This window comes from Coregonus lavaretus (assembly GCF_964263955.1).
Source record: "Coregonus lavaretus genome assembly, chromosome: 13".
NCBI classification, from domain to species: domain Eukaryota; kingdom Metazoa; phylum Chordata; class Actinopteri; order Salmoniformes; family Salmonidae; genus Coregonus; species Coregonus lavaretus.
The window spans coordinates 52487948-52507279 of NC_140000.1; the positions used below are offsets into that span (position 1 = coordinate 52487948).

A 19332-nucleotide genomic window follows, 5' to 3' on the forward strand; every position below is an offset into this window, starting at 1 on the left:
GATAAAACATGGAGCTGTGCCACCTGTTGTCACAATGATCCTATTGGAGCTTATAGACACATTTGGAGAGGTTGGAGTTCGGTAGCCATTTATGCCTATATCCATTTGGAGAGGTTGGAGTTCGGTAGCCATTTATGCCTTTATCCATTTGGAGAGGTTGGAGTTCGGTAGCCATTTATGCCTATATCCATTTGGAGAGGTTGGAGTTCGGTAGCCATTTATGCCTATATCCATTTGGAGAGGTTGGAGTTCGGTAGCCATTTATGCCTATATCCATTTGGAGAGGTTGGAGTTCGGTAGCCATTGTGTTGTTTTCTCTCACGCAACCCCAACCCCTATGTCCTCGTCACCCACCCACTGACAGGTCACAACATGCCATCTGGGAGTACAGTACTGGGAAAGAATGTCATGAGACACTGTTCAATATACAGTAGTACTTCATTTTAGAACACCATTTCCACTGGTATTTACCTGGTGTTTATTAGGACATTAATAAATGGTGTCAATTGGTAGTTTCTGGTACTTAATTACATGAATTCAACACAATTGGTAACCAGTAACTTGCTGTGATTATTCCCAAATAAACAAATAAGGAATTCATAAGCTATTGTGTTTACATAAGAGTCATTACCATTTTACCACATACATTCAAAGTAAATACACTCTGTACCTAAGGAGAATTGGGAATATAATTTTGACGTATATTTTTTATATTTTTAATGTTAATTCATAAGATTTTACATGGGTCAGTTCCTACAATGAATTCCACCCCCGTCTGTACCATAAAATAAAGTGCTAACCAGTAGTCTAATACTTGACCAGTCACAGTATATTGACCCAAATGATGAGGGGAAAAAACAACTGGTATTCCCAGTGGACCTAACTGGGTCATGTTCATTAGAGACAAAACTGACTAAAACAGGACTTGTCCAATAAGAAGCGCTTAATTTAATTTTCTGTGCGTGATCAAATGAACACAACCCCGGTGAGGGGAAATGCCAACAGGGCTAGGCGACGGCCCAACATGGTTATGTTATGGAGGAGAGCATTAGTGTGAACTCCAGTGTTGCAGCGCTTGCCAATCTAAACACCAGTGCTTGTGTAAAAGGCGTTACGGAAAATAAGACTGTTTATTATAAAATCAGGCCGTTCTGTTGTGCTTTCAGTTGGGGAAATCCCCTAGTAGCTTAGTGAGTAAGAAACTACAATTACATTATTGGTCTGTATGGATACCCACAATGCATCATATTCAAAAGATATGGTTTATTGAAAGGAATGTATTTAGAGTCCATTTAGCTTGAAATATACATTTAGTGGCCTGTTTATTAGGTACACCACCCCGTTCACAAAAATGGATCGCTCCTACAGTCAGTGAGTCACTTGCCAATGGCTTGCTATATAAAGCAGGCTGACAGGCATCAAGGCATTCAGTTACTGTTCGATTGAAAGTTAGAATGGGCAAAACGAATGACCTAAGTGACTTTGAGCGTGGTATGTTAGTCAGTGCCAGGTGCGCCGGTTCCAGTATCTCAGAAACTGACAGTCTCCTGGGCTTGTCTAAGGTTTACCGAGAATGATGCGACAAACAAAAAACATTCAGTCAGTGGCAGTCCTGTGGGCGAAAACAGCTCATTGATGAGAGAGGTCGAAGTACAATGGCAAGAATCGTGCAAGCTAACAGGCGTGCCACAAACAAGCAAATAACTGCACAGTACAACAGTGGTGTGCAGAACGGCATCTCGGAACGCACAACTCGGCGGTCCTATTGCAGCAGACGATCACACCAGGTTTCACTCCTATAAGCTAAAAACAAGAAGAAGTGGCTCTAGTGGGCACGCGATTACCAACACTGGACAACTGATGAGTCTAACTTGTTATAGCATGCATGTCACACTACAGTTGGGAGCTTTAACATACATACCATTAGCTAATGAGCTTTATTACATTACTTGGGTTTTCTCTTCCATATCTGAGAAGGGCCAACATAGTTGTCTTGTTCTCAACCCTATGAGAGTAGTAGGGGATAACTGGATGGATATCAATAACAGATCAATGTTGCAAATCGGATAGACAAAATCCTAAAGTACCTGGACAGAGTCTACATTATTTTGCAGTGTTTGGACTAAAAAGTCAGCTGCTTTTCCCTTTTCAATAAATTACAGATCGTGTCATATTTCAGATGAGTCAAATGATGAATAGGTGTGAATAGAGGAGTTCTCCATTTGTTGTCTGGCTGGAGTACTTCCTGATTAGATGCGTTCCTTTTAGCTCCCCCTGTGGCACGGGGTGGGCAGAGTTTGAACATTGATCATTCCATTGATCACAAAGTGAAACTCTTCCCATCCGGGGTACTGGGTGAGCTAAAACAAAACCAGCACACATTGACACAGGAATGAAGAACGCAGAAAGAGAGCAGATAACCTCGCCATTTCGACTCTTGTCAAATGGTGGTGGATCATCCAACCAGAATCTTTGGCCTCAAAGCCAGTCCTTGCACCATCGAAAGTATCAAGCAGCCTTGAAAATGAAAACCATCTCCATGAAAAAGGACCTTTGGACACATGTAAGCTCGAGCCCCATCCAGCAGAAGGGGGTAGAATTCCAGACTCCCACACCCCCTGGGTGACCCCGGGGTTGGTGACCTAGTCCTGGTCCAGTCTGATCGGGGAGGACCTGATCATGACCAGGTCACTGCCAAGGGTCCGTACGGTGCTGCAGGTTGTAGTTCTGAAGCTCAATCTGGTCCTTTATCTGGTTGATCAGAATCTGAGACAAGAGGATTCCCACCAGCTAACGAGAGAGAGAGAGAGAGAGAGAGAGAGAGAGAGAGAGAGAGAGAGAGAGAGAGAGAGAGAGAGAGAGAGAGAGAGAGAGAGAGAGAGAGAGAGAGAGAGAGAGAGAGAGAGAGAGAGAGAGAGAGAGAGAGAACACAGGAAAACAATAGAGGCTGGGTGAGCAGAGAAGTGACTTTAGAGAAGTAACTTAACGTGGTTCCTGACCCTCTCTAAACTTATAGATGATTTGCCCATAAAATTACAATGTGAATCTAAATAGACCAGGGCTGGGATCGATTCAAATTGAAGTCAGTCAATTCAAGAAGTAAACTGAAATTCCAATTCAACAATTGAAAGAACGGCATCTACTTTCAATGATTTCTCAATGAACTGAAAAGGAGAAGCTATTTATTTCAAATGTTTTGAGTTGAAGGAATAGAGTGACATCAATTCGGATTGACCCCAACCCTGAAATGGACTATTCAAGTGTGTGTGTGTGTGTGGTGATGTCTACCTGTGGGATGGCCAGACCCAGGGCGATGCCCCCTAGCATTAACAAGTTGCTGTGGATCCAGTTAACCAGCTTGTCGATGCAGCCATTGGTGTGGATGAAGGCACCAGCCTGCAGGAAAGGCAGCTCCTGCATCCCCTGACCACACATTGTGTTAATGACCAACTGAAGAGAGAGGGGGAGTGAGAGAGGCAGAGAGGCAGAGAGAGAGATACATTTGAATTACAATGCACGTGCACGAGAATGCATAAGCATGTACATGAGCATGTACAGTGAGGGAAAAAAGTATTTAATCCCCTGCTGATTTTGTACGTTTGCCCACTGACAAAGACATGATCAGTCGATAATTTTAATGGTAGGTTTATTTGAACAGTGAGAGACAGAATAACAACAAAAATGTTATAAATTGATTTGCATTTTAATGAGGGAAATAAGTATTTGACCCCCTCTCAATCAGAAAGATTTCTGGCTCCCAGGTGTCTTTTATACAAGTAACGAGCTGAGATTAGGAGCACACTCTTACAGGGAGTGCTCCTAATCTCAGTTTGTTACCTGTATAAAAGACACCTGTCCACAGAAGTAATCAATCAATCAGATTCCAAACTCTCCACCATGGCCAAGACCAAAGAGCTCTCCAAGGATGTCAGGGACAAGATTGTAGACCTACACAAGGCTGGAATGGGCTACAAGACCATCGCCAAGCAGCTTGGTGAGAAGGTGACAACAGTTGGTGCGATTATTCGCAAATGGAAGAAACACAAAAGTCCTGTCAATCTCCCTCGGCCTGGGGCTCCATGCAAGATCTCACCTCGTGGTGTTGCAATGATCATGAGAATGGTGAGGAATCAGCCCAGAACTACACGGGAGGATCTTGTCAATGATCTCAAGGCAGCTGGGACCATAGTCACCAAGAAAACAATTGGTAACACACTACGCCGTGAAGGACTGAAATCCTGCAGCGCCCGCAAGGTCCCCCTGCTCAAGAAAGTACATATACACGCCCATCTGAAGTTTGCCAATGAACATCTGAACGATTCAGAGGAGAACTGGGTGAAAGTGTTGTGGTCAGATGAGACCAAAATGGAGCTCTTTGGCATCAACTCAACTCACCGTGTTTGGAGGAGGAGGAATGCTGCCTATGACCCCAAGAACACCATCCCCACCATCAAACATGGAGGTGGAAACATTATGCTTTGGGGGTGTTTTTCTGCTAAGGGGACAGGACAACTTCACCGCATCAAAGGGACGATGGACAGGGCCATGTACCGTCAAATCTTGGGTGAGAACCTCCTTCCCTCAGCCAGGGCATTGAAAATGGGTCGTGGATGGGTATTCCAGCATGACAATAACCCAAAACACACGGCCAAGGCAAGAAAGGAGTGGCTCAAGAAGAAGCACATTAAGGTCCTGGAGTTGCCTAGCCAGACCTTAATCCCATAGAAAATCTGTGGAGGGAGCTGAAGGTTCGAGTTGCCAAACGTCAGCCTCGAAACCTTAATGACTTGGAGAAGATCTGCAAAGAGGAGTGGGACAAAATCCCTCCTGAGATGTGTGCAAACCTGGTGGCCAACTACAAGAAACGTCTGACCTCTGTGATTGCCAACAAGTGTTTTGCCACCAAGTACTAAATCATGTTTTGCAGAGGGGTCAAATACTTATTTCCCTCATTAAAATGCAAATCAATTGATAACATTTTTGACATGTGTTTTTCTGGATATTTTTGTTGTTATTCTGTCTCTCACTGTTCAAATAAACCTACCATTAAAATGATAGACTGATCATTTCTTTGTCAGTGGGCAAACGTACAAAATCAGCAGGGGATCAAATACTTTTTTCCCTCACTGTACATGTGCACGCACACACACTTTTGCGTGCACACGCATAACGGTGCAAAATGTACTTTCCTTTATAACAGTTTGCAACTATATAGTATTTTAATAGGGCTAGTTTAAGTGCCTTGTGCTCTGTTGAAACTAAACCACATTTGACAATAAAGTGGAACATAAAAATAGCACACTTAACTGTAGTCTGTCATAATTTAACCACTGTAACAAGTTGTTGGCAAGACGATTGTAATACCCCAAGGCCCCGATCTCTAACCCCTGACCTCATCTTTAGACAGCAGGCAGCAGGAGAAGGGAACAGAGCAGCGCTCTCGGCTGGGGTTGTCTGTGGTGCAGTTGAAGTACATGTTCTGAGACCAGTCAGTGTAGGTGACACCTCCACAACAGCTGAACTGAGGAGACGAGGACAAACACGTCCTTGGTAATGGGCAGACTGTATAGCTTGGTAATGGGCAGACTGTATAGCTTGGTAATGGGCAGACTGTATAGCTTGGTAATGGGCAGACTGTATAGCTTGGTAATTAATGGGCAGACTGTATAGCTTGGTAATGGGCAGACTGTATAGCTTGGTAATGGGCAGATTGTATAGCCTGTGTTGTCAACGGCTGTCAGTCTGTATCTGTGTGCAACTTGTTGTTAGGTCAGTGTGGTGTGTAGATGTTGTCTTTTACCTCAAGCGCTTGTGAGACACATTCGTGAGTAAGGCCAATACAGTGAACTAAACTGTTGTTCTCAGGAAGTTGAAGGCTGATAGAGGGTCATCTCAAAACCTAGACCAAATCTTACAGAGACCCTTTAATACTGAATAAACAGTAGTGAAACTACCATCTCTGTACAAAACGTATTGAGTTCAACGTGTATTATTTTGGGAACAACAAGTATTACAGTGAGAATGTGTTGTTCTCCAGTTATATGGGGTCCACTCCTCACCTCTTTCTGACCAAAATCGATGAGGTTCTGTAGGTCAATGTCATCCCTATAATGAACGATGGCATTGTTGATGATCTCACTCACTTTATTCCGTGCCTTTAGAAGAGACAGAAAAAAAGAGGACAGCCATTCGCTTTAAATAATTTGTTTAGTCAATCAACTAATACACTCAATTGTACCCTGAGCAAGACAAGATTGTAAAGTCACAAGCAGGGGCCAATGAATTACACACATTTATTTATCCTGAGTAAATCCTGGTAATATAATATAATACCCCATAGTTAGAAAACAGTGCTGCCTTTCTTTGAGCTGCGTTCTATCTTTTGAGCCATCTCTTCACACACATGCGCAAACACACACACGCAAGCAAGCACGCACGCACAGTCGCACGCTCACACTCAAAGTATACACGTAGTACATTCCTCTGAAAACCAACAGCCCGCTGCTGGATGAATTAAATCGACCGGTGAAGTTAAATTGAATGCAACTAGCAGCAGAGGGCGCTCTCTGGCCACAAGTCACTGACACACAACAAAACCTCCCTCTTCTAAATTTACATTTGCATTTTTATCGTTATCATCATGTTTTTGACCCTTATCTTACGGTAATGACTTGAATTAACTGATATGAGCACTAATTGAGCCAATAGAACATTAGAAAGCCTACCATATTCAACAGTCACAATTGATGAAAATCAAAAGCATGGCTTTCGTTGGCTGCTCTTGTAAATATTGTATCTTCACGGCAAATCTTTCTCTTTTAATGATTCCTATCTTCCTCTTGTTGTTGTATATATGCTGTGTGTAAGTTTCAATTACACAGATTTTATGCTGCAGAAGAACTGCCCTTTGGGGACAGTAATAATCTATTGAATTGATCTCAAAGAGAGATGTTGCACTTCTTTAACATGAACTGGTGAATGACAGTAAATTGGGACCTGGTCAAGGTATAATTGCCTAGCTAGAGGCAGGGGTGGAGGGGACGGGACGCATCTTAGGGGGAGCCGACATTTACAGTTTATTTTAGGGGATAAAATGCTGCATGATACAACCAATAGCAGGATTTCCCATAGTGATACCCCCATAATACTATCCTTTCCTAGTGGAGATACAGTACCTTATCTGAGAAGACGAAGCCCAGGATGCCTGCAGCCAACTGCAGCAGAAAGATCATAGTCAGAAAGATGCAGAACTGGAGGAAGGAAGGAAGGAAGGAAGGAAAGAAAGAAAGAAAGAAAGAAAGAAAGAAAGAAAGAAAGAAAGAAAGAAAGAAAGAAAGAAAGAAAGAAAGAAAGAAAGAAAGAAAGAAAGAAAGAAAGAAAGAAAGAAAGAAAGAAAGAAAGAAAGAAAGAAAGAAAGAAAGAAAGAAAGAAAGAAAGAAAGAAAGAAAGAAAGAAAGAAAGAAAGAAAGAAAGAAAGAAAGAAAGAAAGAAAGAAAGAAAGAAAGAAAGAAAGAAAGAAAGAAAGAAAGAAAGAAAGAAAGAAAGAAAGAAAGAAAGAAAGAAAGAAAGAAAGAAAGAAAGAAAGAAAGAAAGAAAGAAAGAAAGAAAGAAAGAGAGAGAGAGAGAGAGAGAGAGAGAGAGAGAGAGAGAGAGAGAGAGAGAGAGAGAGAGAGAGAGAGAGAGAGAGAGAGAAAGGAAGAGTTAATCATTTGTTCAGTCTGAGGGCATGTCACTCAAGTCTTATGGATAAGAATGCATTAGCCTTGTAATCTTTCAAGGGTCAAAACCGCCATCAGCAGATAACCTGAGGAGGACTAAAGTATCTCATACTAAGCTATTAATTGATAGAGCACAGCACAGCTCATAATTGGCAGTGGTCCAGTTCCAATATTTTTTGAATGCATCCTTCCTTCCTGCCTTCCTTGAGGTAAAGATCACTGATTTGTACATTTGGCTATTTGAAAGCACCATTTCTATTTTATTGCTTTCACCCACCAAACCTTAACAGATCACTGATTACTTCAAAGTAGGTAGGCTTTTATTTATCAAATATTTTAAAAGTCTGCATTGTTGGGAATAGGCTCGTAAGTAAGCATTTCACAGTAAAGTCTACACCTGTTGTATTTGGTGCATGTGACAATTCTATTTTATTTTGATTTGAGGATGCTCTTTTAAAAAGAGTTAGAAGTGGACAAGACCACTGACCGTTTGTAGGAGGCAGATGTTCTCTCGGAGTGAGCCCACACAGCCACAGAAGGTGATGAAGAACATGAGCACCCCCACGATCAGCAGCAGGATGGCAGGGTCCACCGCTAGACAGGCCATGGCTGCCTCTGGGAGGGAGAAAGAGAGGGAGAGAAGGGACAGAGAGAGTGAGAGAGTGGAGAGGACAGAGAGAGCGAGAGAGAAATAAATTATCTCAACAGAGAAAAATGACCTCCTGTGTGCTACCTATATCCCACCACTAGAATCCCTATACTTTAATGAAGACAGCTTCTCCATCCTGGAGGGGGAAATCAATCATTTCCAGACCCAGGGACATGTACTAGTCTGTGGTGACCTAAATGCCAGAACTAGACAAGAACCTGACACCCTCTGCACACAGGGGGACAAACACCTACCTGGAGGTGACAGCATTCCCTCCCCCATATGCCCCCCTAGGCACAACTACGACAACATAACCAACAAAAACGGGTCACAACTCCTGCAGCTCTGTCGCACACTGGGTATGTACATAGTCAATGGTAGGCTTCGAGGGGACTCCTATGGTAGGTACACCTATAGCTCATCTCTTGGCAGTAATACCGTAGACTACTTTATCACTGACCTCAACCCAGAGTCTCTCAGAGCATTCACAGTCAGCCCACTGACACCCCTATCAGACCACAGCAAAATCACAGTCTACTTGAACAGAGCAATACTCAATCATGAGGCATCAAAGGCTAAGGAACTGAATAATATTAATACATGCTATAGATTGAAGGAAAGTAGTGTGGAAACCTACCAAATAACAATTAGGCAACAACAAATTCAATCCCGTTTAGACAACTTCCTGGACAAAACGTTCCACTGTAATAGAGAAGATGTAAACTTGGCAGTAGAAAACCTAAACAGTATATTTGACCTCTCAGCTTCCCTATCAAATCTAAAAATCTCTAACAAAAAAACGAAGAAAAGTAACAACAGTGACAAATGGTTTGATGAAGAATGCAAAAACCTAAGAAAGAAATTGAGAAACTTATCCAACCAAAAACATTGAGACCCATAAAACCTGAGCCTATGCCTTCACTATGGTGAATCACTAAAACAATACAGAAATACACTACGGAAAAAGAAGGAACAGCATGTCAGAAATCAGCTCAATGTAATTGAAGAATCCATAGACTCTAACCACTTCTGGGAAAATGTGAAAACACTAAACAAACAACAACACGAAGAGCTATCTATCCAAAATGGAGATGTATGGGTAAACCACTTCTCCAATCTTTTTGGCCCTATAACAAAGAACAAACAACAAAAATATATACATGATCAAATGCAAATCTTAGAATCAACTATTAAAGACTACCAGAACCCACTGGATTCTCCAATTACATTGAATGAACTACAGGACAAAATACAAACCCTCCAACCCAAAATGGCCTGTGGTGTTGATGGTATCCTAAATGAAATTATAAAATATACAGACCACAAATTCCAATTGGCTATACTTAAACTCTTTAACATCATCCTTAGCTCTGGCATCTTCCCCAATATTTGGAATCAAGGACTGATCACCCCAATCCACAAAAGTGGAGACAAATCCTACCCCAATAACTACCGTGGGATATGCGTCAACAGCAACCTTGGGAAAATCCTCTGCATTTTCATTAACAGCAGACTAGTTCATTTCCTCAGTGAAACAATGTACTGAGCAAATGTAAAATTGGCTTTTTACCAAATTACTGTACGACAGACCACGTATTCACCCTGCACACCCTAATTGACAAACAAACAAACCAAATCAAAGGCAAAGTCTTCTCATGCTTTGTTGATTTCAAAAAAGCTTTTGACTCAATTTGGCATGAGGGTCTGCTATACAAATTGATGGAAAGTGGGGTTGGGGGAAAAGCATACGACATTATAAAATCCATGTACACAAACAACAAGTGTGCAGTTAAAATTGGCAAAAAAACACAAATTTCTTTCCACAGGGCCGTGGGGTGAGACAGGGATGCAGTTTAAGCCCCACACTCTTCAACATATATATCAACGAATTGGCGAGGGCACTAGAACAGTTTGCAGCACCCGGCCTCACCCTACTAGAATCTGAAGTCAAATGTCTACTGTTTGCTGATGATCTGGTGCTTCTGTCCCCAACCAAGGAGGGCCTACAGCAGCACCTACATCTTCTACACAGATTCTGTCAGACCTGGGCCCTGACAGTAAATCTCAGTAAGACAAAAATAATGGTGTTCTGCATGCAGAATTCTGTAAAAATATCCTACGTGTACAATGAAAAACACAAAATAATGCATGCAGAGCAGAATTAGGCCGATACCCACTAATTATCAAAATCCAGAAAAGAGCCGTTAAATTCTATAACCACTTAAAAGGAAGCGATTCCCAAACCTTCCATAACAAAGCCATCACCTACAGAGAGATTAACTTGGAGAAGAGTCCCCTAAGTAAGCTGGTCCTGGGGCTCTGTTCACAAACACAAACAGACCCCACAGAGCCCCAGGACAACAACAACAACATAATTAGACCCAACCAAATCATGAGAAAACTAAAAGAGAATTACTTGACACATTGGAAAGAATTAACAAAATAACAGAGCAAACTAGAATGCTATTTGGCTCTAAACAGAGAGTACACAGTGGCAGAATACCTGACCACTGTGACTGACCCAAACTTAAGGAAAGCTTTGACTATGTACAGACTCAGTGAGCATAGCCTTGCTATTGAGAAAGGCCTCCGTAGGCAGACCTGTCTCTCAAGAGAAGACAGGCTATGTGCACACTGCCCACAAAATGAGGTGGAAACTGAGCTGCACTTCCTAACCTCCTGCCAAATGTATGACCATATTAGAGACACATATTTCCCTCAGATTACAGAGATCCACAAAGAATTAGAAAACAAACCCAATTTTGATCAACTCCCTTATCTACTGGGTGAAAAACCACAGTGTGCCATCACAGCAGCAATATTTGTGACCTGTTGCCACAAGAAAAGGGCAACCAGTGAAGAACAAACACCATTGTAAATACAACCCATATTTATGTTTATTTATTTTCCCATTTGTACTTTAACTATTTGCACATTGTTACAACACTGTATATAGACATAATATGACATCTGAAATGTCTTTATTCTTTTGGAACTTCTGAGTGTAATGTTTACTGTTAATATTTATTGTTTATTTCACTTTTGTTTACTATCTACTTCACTTGCTTTGGCAATGTTAACATACGTTTCCCATGCCAATAAAGCCCTTAAATTGAAAATTGAAATTGAGAGAAAGAGAGAGTGGAGAGAGGACAGAGAGAGAGAGTATGCGTGGGGCCAAAGAGTGAGTGAGTGAGTGAGTGAGTGAGTGAGTGAGTGAGTGAGTGAGTGAGTGCGAGAGAGAGTGTGTGTGTGTGTGTGTGTGTGTGTGTGTGTGTGTGTGTGTGTGTGTGTGTGTGTGTGAGTGAGAGAGAGATAGAGATAGAGAAACAGCACATAAAACCTGTTGAATGTCTCATTCTCAAAGCACATTCAAATAAATGTTCAAGGACCAGTCAGTAACCTTGATTTGTTTTCCTATTTACAGTGACTGAAGTTGGTTCTTATCTTAGAAGGAATTACAAACATAATGGGTAGATTCATCAGACCTTTTTGTTTGCATTGCATTGGCCTATTGAACTCAGTATGAAAGCACCACTACAATGCCATACAAACTTCTCTGGAAATTCACACTGAATGTATGCATCGATTGAGCCAATGGAGGATCACTTACCGGCATGTTTCATCATCCTTGCGTAAACGCCAATAGACATCATAACCAATGAGATCATCTGACAAAACGAAAAGAAAAAAAAAGAGGTCACAATGTTATTTTGCTTGTTATAAATAGGCATATGGAGTAGAACGATATGAGATGTTATTTTGCTTGTTATAAATAGGCATATGGAGTAGAACGATATGAGAGTAGACTATACATGAACCTGGACATAGTGTGTCCTTATGAAGGTATGACAGTCTCAAAGGAGGAGAACAGGAGGGATTTACAAAAGGTCCAACGCAGACGTTTTGATCTCAATATCAAATCATTTCGGGGTAACAATTAAGTAACTTACTATGATTGTATATTTTTGACCATTTTAATTGAAAACAAAAATACCTTCTTAGCTATGATCAATTTCTCAAGCAAGAATTTTGCTAGGATTGTCTGGGAGTGGTTTGAGTGTGGAGGGGAAAACTCAAAACTAGCTGTTATTGGCAGAGAGGTTTGGAAGTCTATTACCAAATTTACCGCCTTGTGATGTCACCAGACAGCTCTTACACTAAAAGGGCATTATCATTTTCCACAATTTCACAGTTTTATTCCAACCTCAATGTGGAAATCTATGTAAATGTGATATTTCAGTTTCATTTTTATAAATTTGCAAACATTCCTATAAACCAGTTTTTGCTTTGTCATTATGGGGTATTGTGTGTAGATTGATGAGGGGAAAAATCAATGTAATCCATTTTAGAATAAGGCTGTAAGGTAACAAAATGTGGAGAAAGTCAAGGGGTTTGAATATTTTCCAAATGCACTGTAAAACACAGTAAGGAGGTATGTGAGAAACAGCTCACTCTGGAAATGGAACTCAGCTCCTTTAAGAGCAGACCATAGTTTTAAATAAATAAATAAATACAAAAATAAAAATAAATAAAAAAAACTCTATGGAGCAGACACACACAGCCAGGCAGGGAGGGAGGAGCTAGGTTATGTCACTCTGCTGAAGTGAAACTTAACATGCCACTACAGAAACTTTAAGCTGCTTTTCAGAACCAGAATCACCTCCCACCCTGGAGACCTCTGAATTGTATAAAACATTTTATTTTTGTTTTCTGTCTGATTCTGAGGAGAGAGAGAGAATACACATCCACACAGCAGAGTGGAGAGAGAGCGAGAGGTTACTGTAACAGGTGAGGATAAATCATCTTCCTGTTACACACGTCCTGCTATTAATCCTTTCTGGTTAAAGTCTGATAAGTAACTCTACGGTGAAATTCAGTAAAATGATGATGCTTTAGAATGAAGAGCTGACTTATTCAAATTAAGATAAGCACTTATCTTACATGACTTGTCCAGGAAGTCAGTTCATGGCTATATTTTATTGTGTTCCAGAAATGGCATCCCCCAGTAGTCTGCTGTCTGAAGAGCAGTTCCTGTGTTCCATCTGTCTGGATGTGTTCACTGACCCTGTCACCATTTCATGTGGACACAACTTCTGCATGGCCTGTATCAGCGGATACTGGAATACCACTGACCTGTGCCAGTGTCCAATGTGTAAGCAGAAGTTCTACACCAGAACAGAGCTTCGTGTCAATACTTTCATCGCTGAGATGGCTGCTCAGTTTAGAAAGTTGGTTCAAGTGAAAGCTCCCAGCAGCCCGGTTGAGCAGCCTGCCGAGCCTGAAAAACTGTCCTGTGACGTCTGCACTGGGAAGAAGCTCAAGGCACTGAAGTCCTGCCTCCAGTGTCTGACCTCCTACTGTGAAACTCACCTGCAGCTTCATGAGATAGCCCCAGCACTGAAGAGACACAAACTGATCGACCCTGTGGATAACCTGGAAGATAGGATGTGCAAGAAGCACGACAGACTCCTGGAGCTGTTCTGTAAGACTGACCAGACATGTGTGTGTCAGTTCTGCACAGAGACTGACCTCAAGACTCACCACACCGTCCCTCTAGAGGAAGAGTTTGGGGAGAGGAAGGCTCAGCTGGGGAAGACGGAGTCACAAGTGCAGCAAATGATCCTGGAGCGACTGCAGAAGGTAAAGGATATCAAACGCTCAGTGGAGGTCAGCAAGAAAGACGCAAAGCGAGAAATAACAGATGGTGTGCAGGTCTTCACTGCTCTGGTGCAGTCCATTGAAAGAAGCCAGGATGAGCTCATTGAGATGAAGAAGAAAGCAGCAGAGAGGCGGGCTGAAGGGCTCATTAAAGAGTTGGAACAGGAAATCACTGAGCTAAAGAGGAGATGCACTGAACTGGAGCAGCTCTCACACACCGAGGACCACCTCCACCTAGTCCAGAGCTTTCCATCCCTGTGCTCCCCCATGAACACCAGGAACTGGTCTAAGATCAGTGTTTACAGTGATCTGTGTGTGGGGAACTTAAGGAGAGCTGTGTCTCAGCTGGAGGAGACAGTTACAAAAGAGATGTTGAAGTTGTGTGATGCTGAGCTGAAGAGGGTGCAGCAATGGTCAGTGGATGTGACTCTGGACGCTGATACAAGACATCACTATCTTGTTCTGTCTGAGGACGGGAAAAACTGAGAGATGGATACAGGCAACATACTCTCCAACATGACCCAGAAAGGCATTGGAATGTTCCCAGTGTCATGGGAAAGGAGGGCTTCTCCTCAGGAAGATTCTACTACGAGGTGCAGGTTGAGGGAAAAACGACTTGGTTTTTGGGACTAATTAGAGTCCTCAAACAGAACCTTGCTATTACGGTCCCCTGATAATGGATTCTGGATTGCACGATTCATAGATGATCAGTTTTATCCTATTGGTGGCACTCGTGTCTGCCTTCAGAAGAAGCTCAGGAGAGTGGGGGTGTTTGTGGATTATGAGGAGGGTCAGGTCTCCTTTTATGATGTGGAGAACAAGTCTCATATCTTCTCTTTCATTGGCGACACTTTCACTGAGAAACTCTATCCATACTTCAACCCTGGTCATTATGATGATGGTGGTGACAACTCAGCCCCATTGGTCATCACTCCTGTCAATCACACAGATTGATGATGAAATGGGAAAGCATTCATTTTCAGTAAGCACCCTGCAGAGGTGTAGTAGGCCTACTCGAGTCCTGGACTTTTCATGACTCTTAATTCAACCAGTGAGGGGACTTGAACTCAGACTCAACCACTAGTAACTTAAGCCTTGCTCACACTGCAGGCCTTCATGCTCAAATCAGTTTGGTTTTTCAAATCAGTTTTGGAATACTGACTGACCAAAACAGCAAGTTACAAGTGACCAAATCAGATGTATGTGTTCAGAAAGCTACGCTAGTTGTCATAATAACGACAGGTGTGTGAGCAGTGGTGTAGGCTGATTGGTGGTGGTGCTCGTGCTTCCTATCATGCAGAAGTTATGTAGCAAGCTAAGGTGACAACAATGCCTGCCATCTACGTTTTCCAGTTGCTTTGAATGTTCAAAATCAAAGTGTAAGAACACTTTTAAAGCCTCAAAGGCTAAGATGATCCAACTTTAAAAACAAGTCCTTTTTGGCTAGCCACAATAGTCAACAAGCTAGCTAGGTAGCTTTTTAGCACTCATTTGTTTATAAACAATTATCAACCTAATTAGCTACCACATGTTCTTGTCAAACTGTCAGAGTAGCTAGCAAGCAACAAGAGATGCCAAATAACTGTCTAAAAACCACTTGAGGGCAAATAAATCAGATTTGACCTTTCAGAGACAAGTCGCATGGCCAGGAATCAGATTTGTATCTGACTTCAAACCACCTATGAAGGTGGTTTGAAATGTGGCTTGAAATATCCTATTCCATTTGCGGTTCAGACTGCAGGAAAAAGAACAGAATTGAATGGGATATGCAAAAAAATTTAACTCAGTAAAATCCTTGAAATTGTTGCATTTATATTGGTCCTCTGTAGCTCAGCTGGTAGAGCATGGCGCTTGTAACGCCAGGGTAGTGGGTTCGATCCCCGGGGCCACCCATACACAAAAAAAAATATGCACGCATGACTGTAAGTCGCTTTGGATAAAAGCGTCTGCTGAATGGCATATTATTATTATATTGTTGTTCAGTATACTAAGCTAACTATCTTTCATTACGCTGTGAACTGTAGCTTGAAAGATTGTCGGACCACAAGCTTTAGCATAAGCAAGGGACAAGTGACTCAACTCGAACGCTAGGGACTTGGGACTCTAGTGGGACTTGAGGTTTAGTCACTTGACTACAACACTAGCACTGTGTACGTAACTTAAAGCTTAATCTATTTTTTTCTGTGCAGCTTTTTTTTAAAATGGGTCTGTATCTGATCATTAGTTTTGAACATGTACAATCAGACTTATATTGCATTAAAACACATGTGAAATTTGATTGATTCAGTGTACATACCTTTCCTGGGAGTGGCCATTTCTGCCACAAACACTCGTGCAAGATATGTCAGAACAGAACAGAACCATTGTAAAGTGTGCTGTGGTATTTACACTAGTTTTAGTCAGAGTGAGTAAAAGTGGCATACAATGCAAAACTAAATTGATTCTCAAAAACACAGTTTAGAAAACCGAGAATCATATAACGGAACCGACGAACAACGTTCAACTAGTGACTTTATCCATAATGGGCTGATGAAGGGTCACAGTTCAGAAGTAGCGAGTTGGAAATGTTCGCGTTCGACTAAATAAACACAATTTGGCAGCGACTTTTTACTCCACCCTGCAGCTTCACCAACATAACAGGGAGCCCACATCAACCCCTCTCCCACTCTAGTATCCAGTTACCACACCTTGCACTTTGGAGGGAAATGCCTAGTCTGTCCTCTGTGTAAGGACTAGTCTTCCTCTGCACAAAGGAGGCTAAATGGATAGTTTACAAAATCAAACACTGTTGTTATGTATGCAAAGATAGAGTGAGAGTAAAATCTTGAGCCATCTATCGAGTCATTAGTTTGAGTTGAGCGATTCATTGGTTGTTGTGTAAATTCTGCCCTCCAACTTATTTGGGAAAAATGGAAACAGAAAATAAGCAGCCTTTCCACAGCTCTGTACCTCAAATGGAATTATCATGTCCTCACTAGAGATAGAAATCTTCCTTGGTGGTTTGTTCAGATAACCTCTCACACCATAGTTCACATATGTAGCAATATTGATGACTCCCTTGCTGTTTTTTGCAACAATGCTTTTAACAGTCTACGGATGACGTTACACGTGTCCTTCCAGACACATTCTCCAGCTAGCCAGAGGGGGTGAAAAACAACGTCAACAATGCATTCCTCACAGCCGGAGATGCGAGTTTTGACAAGATCTTATCCTGTTTGCACAAGGCCGAAGAGTAGCTCTTCGACTCGTGCTCATATCTTGTGGTACATTGTGATGGACTGGACTGTCACAATCAGGAGTTTGCTTTTGTAATGTCCCTGTTCAAACTTGTAAATCAATGTAGAAGTGGCCAGGGGTGAAGATGGGAGGAAACCTAGTTCCATCCGCGTTCCGGGAGTGAAATCCTTTTGACATGTAAAGAATAGTTTAAGGTGAATTAAATTATTTTACATTAGTGTGTTCCTGAGTTACTCTTTTTCCATGTCCACTCCTGCAGTTGACCCATGTAGTAAATTTAGCAGATGTAATGATACTATTATTGTACATAATGAAGAATCAAACATCCGGATGTGGGCACACTGACACTGTAGCCTACATGTTGTTTTGCTCATTGCTAACCTCAAGCCCTGTCATTTCCTGTCTATGAATCTGCCTTTATCTGCTATGCATAGGAAGGACTAGCTCTGGTCCCATCACACAACCAAAGAGTTGCCTCTGCTAGTTAATTAACTCCTCTCCGTTAGAAGAGGAATGCTTACTCACACCTTGGACGAGAGCGAAGTTGTTAGTGGAGGAATGCGTACTAACATCCTGGACCAGAGCTATGGTGTTAGTAGAGGGATGCCTAGTAACACCCTGGACCAGAGCTAAGGCGTTAGTAGAGGGACGCCTAGTAACACCCTGGACCAGAGATAAGGTGTTAGTAGAGGAACGTCTACTAACACCCTGGACCAGAGCGAAGGTGTTAGTAGAGGAATGCGTACTAACACCCTGGACCAGAGCGAAGGTGGGCCAACGTTTATGCTAGGTTTCTGCTACAAGTTATGGAATGTAAATACAGCAAAACTGGACATAAATCCATGTCAAAGCATATTACCACTGCAAATCAGTACGGACTAAAACCCAACACTGGAAATCCCCGTCTGCAATAACAAGGCTGCTTGTTCTTGGGGTCTTAGTCAGAAATCCCCTTACAGTGTTGAACAGTGAGTGGAAGTTACAGTTCCCCCAAGCACCTGACAGTAGGCTGACACTTCTGCATTATAACTTCGCATAGTTTCCAAACTAGTAGCAAAAGTAGCAAAATCAGTCGGCGTGCTGACAATCACCCATTATCCTACGATCAAGATAAACAAAGCAGATGTCATAAGATCAGGACAATTCAGAGTGGCACATTTTTTTAAACTTACAAATATATATATTTTAAGGTTTTTCTATTGAACAGATAGTGAGAGAGGATGGCAGTGGGGAAAGAGAGAGAGAGGTTGTGTCAAAGGGCACTAGGACAGATTCTAATCTATGCCGTCACTATAGACATGTGTGCCAAAGACTGCGGCACAAACACTAGACCAGCCAGGCCACACAAAATCACTTTTGATTTGGTCAAACTATTGCATTGGTCTGACAGTGGAGCCAAGGCATGCGATGATTCCCTATGCTGTGTGATGTTAAAGCAGGGCCCATATTATCAAAGGTATGAACTCAATAATAATGGATATTTCAAAGAGCTCCTATCTCCTTATGTGTCATAGGTCCCTCAGAACAGCGCCGACACAAGTGTCATCACCATCAAAGGCACATCAGTGCTTGGTGACACAGTGCTTGGGGAAAAAAAGGAGGATGGGGTCCTCCTCATATATTTTGATACAAATTGTGAAGAAAAGCTCATTCAAAAGGAAAAATTAGTTTCTGATAGTCAAACATGAAAAATACAACTGTAACAAGCATTCAATCAGGTTTGCAACAAAAAAATGTAAAGAGCAAATAGCCCTCTCACAGAACTGCTTCATTAGCTTTCTAGGATTTGATTGAAGGCATAATTGATACACTCATTTAACTGCTAAACAGATTTGGAGAGGAAAATGCATGGGCCCCCTTCTCACAGAACCCCATGTTGCACCATCAGCATATGAACAAATGAAACTTTGTGCTGCTTGGCAACAGCGTGGTTAAAAAAAAGAGCTGTGACAGTGGACTGGCATATAAAGAGCAGTGTATAATGGAGTTGTGTTTACTGCTCCTAATGGTTTTCACATTGTTATTGAAATGAGAGTCTGGATCCACTCTATTTAAACGTTATTAATT

The 19332-nt window shown here is 41.9% G+C and overlaps 1 protein-coding gene and 1 pseudogene across 3 annotated transcripts in view; one reads left to right on the forward strand and one right to left on the reverse strand.

The window, feature by feature from the left end:
* Positions 1-1922: 1922 nt before the first annotated feature.
* Positions 1923-19332, reverse strand: part of LOC311140594 (tetraspanin-33-like) — a 34781-nt gene continuing 17371 nt past the window's right edge. For both annotated transcript variants that reach the window (XM_084175718.1, XM_084175717.1), the window contains exons 2-8: positions 11981-12038; positions 8206-8333; positions 7176-7250; positions 6060-6155; positions 5393-5521; positions 3289-3450; positions 1923-2790 (exon numbers count right to left, since the gene is read on the reverse strand). In XM_084175718.1, coding sequence (XP_084031844.1) covers positions 2689-2790; positions 3289-3450; positions 5393-5521; positions 6060-6155; positions 7176-7250; positions 8206-8333; positions 11981-12038 — 750 coding nt within the window. In that variant the 3' untranslated portion in view covers positions 1923-2688. The remainder of the gene's footprint in view (positions 2791-3288; positions 3451-5392; positions 5522-6059; positions 6156-7175; positions 7251-8205; positions 8334-11980; positions 12039-19332) is intronic.
* Positions 13109-14982, forward strand: LOC311140592 (E3 ubiquitin-protein ligase TRIM39-like; annotated as a pseudogene). Its single transcript has 2 exons — positions 13109-13158; positions 13361-14982. The product of its transcript is annotated as an E3 ubiquitin-protein ligase TRIM39-like (transcript).